Source organism: Schistocerca piceifrons, chromosome X (genome assembly GCF_021461385.2).
Source record: "Schistocerca piceifrons isolate TAMUIC-IGC-003096 chromosome X, iqSchPice1.1, whole genome shotgun sequence".
NCBI lineage: Eukaryota > Metazoa > Arthropoda > Insecta > Orthoptera > Acrididae > Schistocerca > Schistocerca piceifrons.
The window spans coordinates 642,387,155-642,389,462 of NC_060149.1; the positions used below are offsets into that span (position 1 = coordinate 642,387,155).

The 2,308-nt window shown below is 39.9% G+C and overlaps 1 protein-coding gene across 1 annotated transcript; it reads right to left on the minus strand.

Moving 5' to 3' along the window:
- Positions 1 to 224: 224 nt before the first annotated feature.
- On the minus strand, positions 225 to 1,877 carry LOC124722567 (piggyBac transposable element-derived protein 4-like). Its single transcript, XM_047247707.1, has one exon. The coding sequence runs from the start codon at positions 1,875 to 1,877 to the stop codon at positions 225 to 227; it is 1,653 nt and encodes a 550-aa protein (XP_047103663.1).
- Between the last annotated feature and the right edge of the window lie 431 nt (positions 1,878 to 2,308).

The following is a 2,308-nucleotide window of genomic DNA, read 5'->3' on the forward strand; positions in this document are numbered from 1 at the left end:
AAATTTGGTACCATCTTGAAGCTGCACATTTCTACTTTAATTCTGAGTGAAAGAAACTACTTTACAATGCACAGCTTTAAGGTACAGTTATAGAAATCACTTAGATGTTTTAAGAATTTAGAAAAAGTCATACGAATAAGGGAATACAATTGTGATTTATTTTTAACCAAAATTGTGGCACTACATTACATGTTTCTGATAGTATACAGTATTACATATAAATTTCACACAGAATCATATTGTTTTTTAGTGTGGAAAATTTTAAAGCAAGGTTCCAGGCAGAGTGCAACGCCACACTGTTCACATTCGTATCGTGTCTCTTTGCGAGAAGCCTTGCCACTCTGTTTCTTGCTCCTGGAACTGCACACGTGACACACACGAGCAGCATACTTCTTAGTAGTTGCAGGTATGTGCTGCAAAAAATGTCTCTTTGTTAGCCGACCTACAGTTCCTTCATTTCTTGGAATGAATTCAAGTGTGTCGTCTTCAACAAGCTGAACTGCAAGCACTGTTATAAAGTCTGTTATTGTAATTTTCTTCCTGTGCACTGCATTGTACAGCCAAAATGCATTTGATACTCCCATAAGCAGCAAATGGAAATATAATTTTCGCCACCATTTCACAGTTCTGTGCTGGAACGGATTGTACTGCAGGCGTTGGTCTCCAATATCCACTCCAATTTTATTGAGGTTGTAATCAAGTACCTGAAGTGGTTTCAATACTACAGACCCATTTCTCTTAGTATGCGTACCAAATGTTGCTTGATGCCTTGTAGACAATGTATACACATCTCTCTTATCTTTCCACTTCATTGCCAATACATTATCTTTACGCCGAAAAGACATTTCGCCCTTTTTCAGCGTAGCAGATACTAAATCTTTAGGCAATCCTTTCCTGGATTTGTTCACAGTACCAACAGCTCCAGTGCCTTTCTCTGCCAGTTGCTGAAATAGCTCTGGACTGGAATAAAATCGATCTAAATACACAGTGTGGCCTTTGTTCAGCAAGCTGCTGTCAGACAACAATCGCAAAATAACCGCAGACGAAGAATTGTCAACAATATGCTTACCAGCATAAACTTCAAAATTTACAACATAGCCACTACTGGCTTCAGCAACAGCATATACTTTCAGTCCATACTTATGAGGCTTATTTTGCATGTAAACACGGAAACTCACACGACCTCGAAATGGGCAAATTCCTTCATCAATTGTCACTTTTTCTGAGGGACGATATGCCTGGATACATCGCTCCTTCAAATTATTATAATATGGCAAAACTTTGTAAAGTGGATGAAATCCATCTTCGCCTGGTTTTTTCTGATTTGAATTGTCAACAAGATGCAAGCATGACAGTATCTGAGTGAAACGCAAACGGCTCATGACATGGGGACAAAAGTTACAACTAAGAACAGGATTAGTGCTCCAATGGTCCGCAATTTTGGGCTTTTTCGAAACACACATGTGGAAAATAATACCCAAGAAACGCCTCATCTCACTTATAGTCACTGGCTTCCACGAACTCAAAACTGAATGGGGCTTCAGATTATTTCCTCTTCTTTTCTTCTGTATTGTCTGTGATGCATACAAATTTGTCTGTCTCTTGAGTTCATTTACGTCACTGTCAGTAAGGAACACTTTACTGCAATCCAGTACAGAACTCGACTCATCAATATCCACTAGTATCTGCCTGGGTGTCGTGTTGACAGGCAGAGGTCGGTAGGTGTCAACTGCAGTCCACTCACTGTCTTTCGGATACGGCACAGCTGCTGGATTTGAAGCAACACCTTCAACATCATTCTCGTCTTCATCTGAAGACAAACTGTCATCAATCTCGTCTTCTAAAAAGAATATCACATTATGTGTAACTACATACATCGTTTACACATGTTCAACAGATATGTGCGTACTGCACAATTACGTGGAAAATTCGGAAATACGTACCTTCAAACACACCATTGCATTCAGAATCGTCTGAATCACTCTCTACATTATCCAGAGTGTCGCTATGATTGATCAAATCCGCAATTTCTGCGTCTGATAAACCGCGCCGAAACATGATGACAAACAACTGAATGATATACAGACTGAGAACGCAAAGATAAGTTTTAACATGAATTACAGCGCTGCCGTGACATCTATGGACGCATTTTGTTAATAAACATCTGAAAAACGTATAGCGCTGGCCAAACCCGTAGAAATAACGTTGCAGTGTTTTGAATGAAATTAAATGTAGCGGCCCGTAAATTTTACGGGCTTGGTGATTTTCGCGCGATCCCAGGCCCGTAAATTTTACGGGCTTGGCGCTT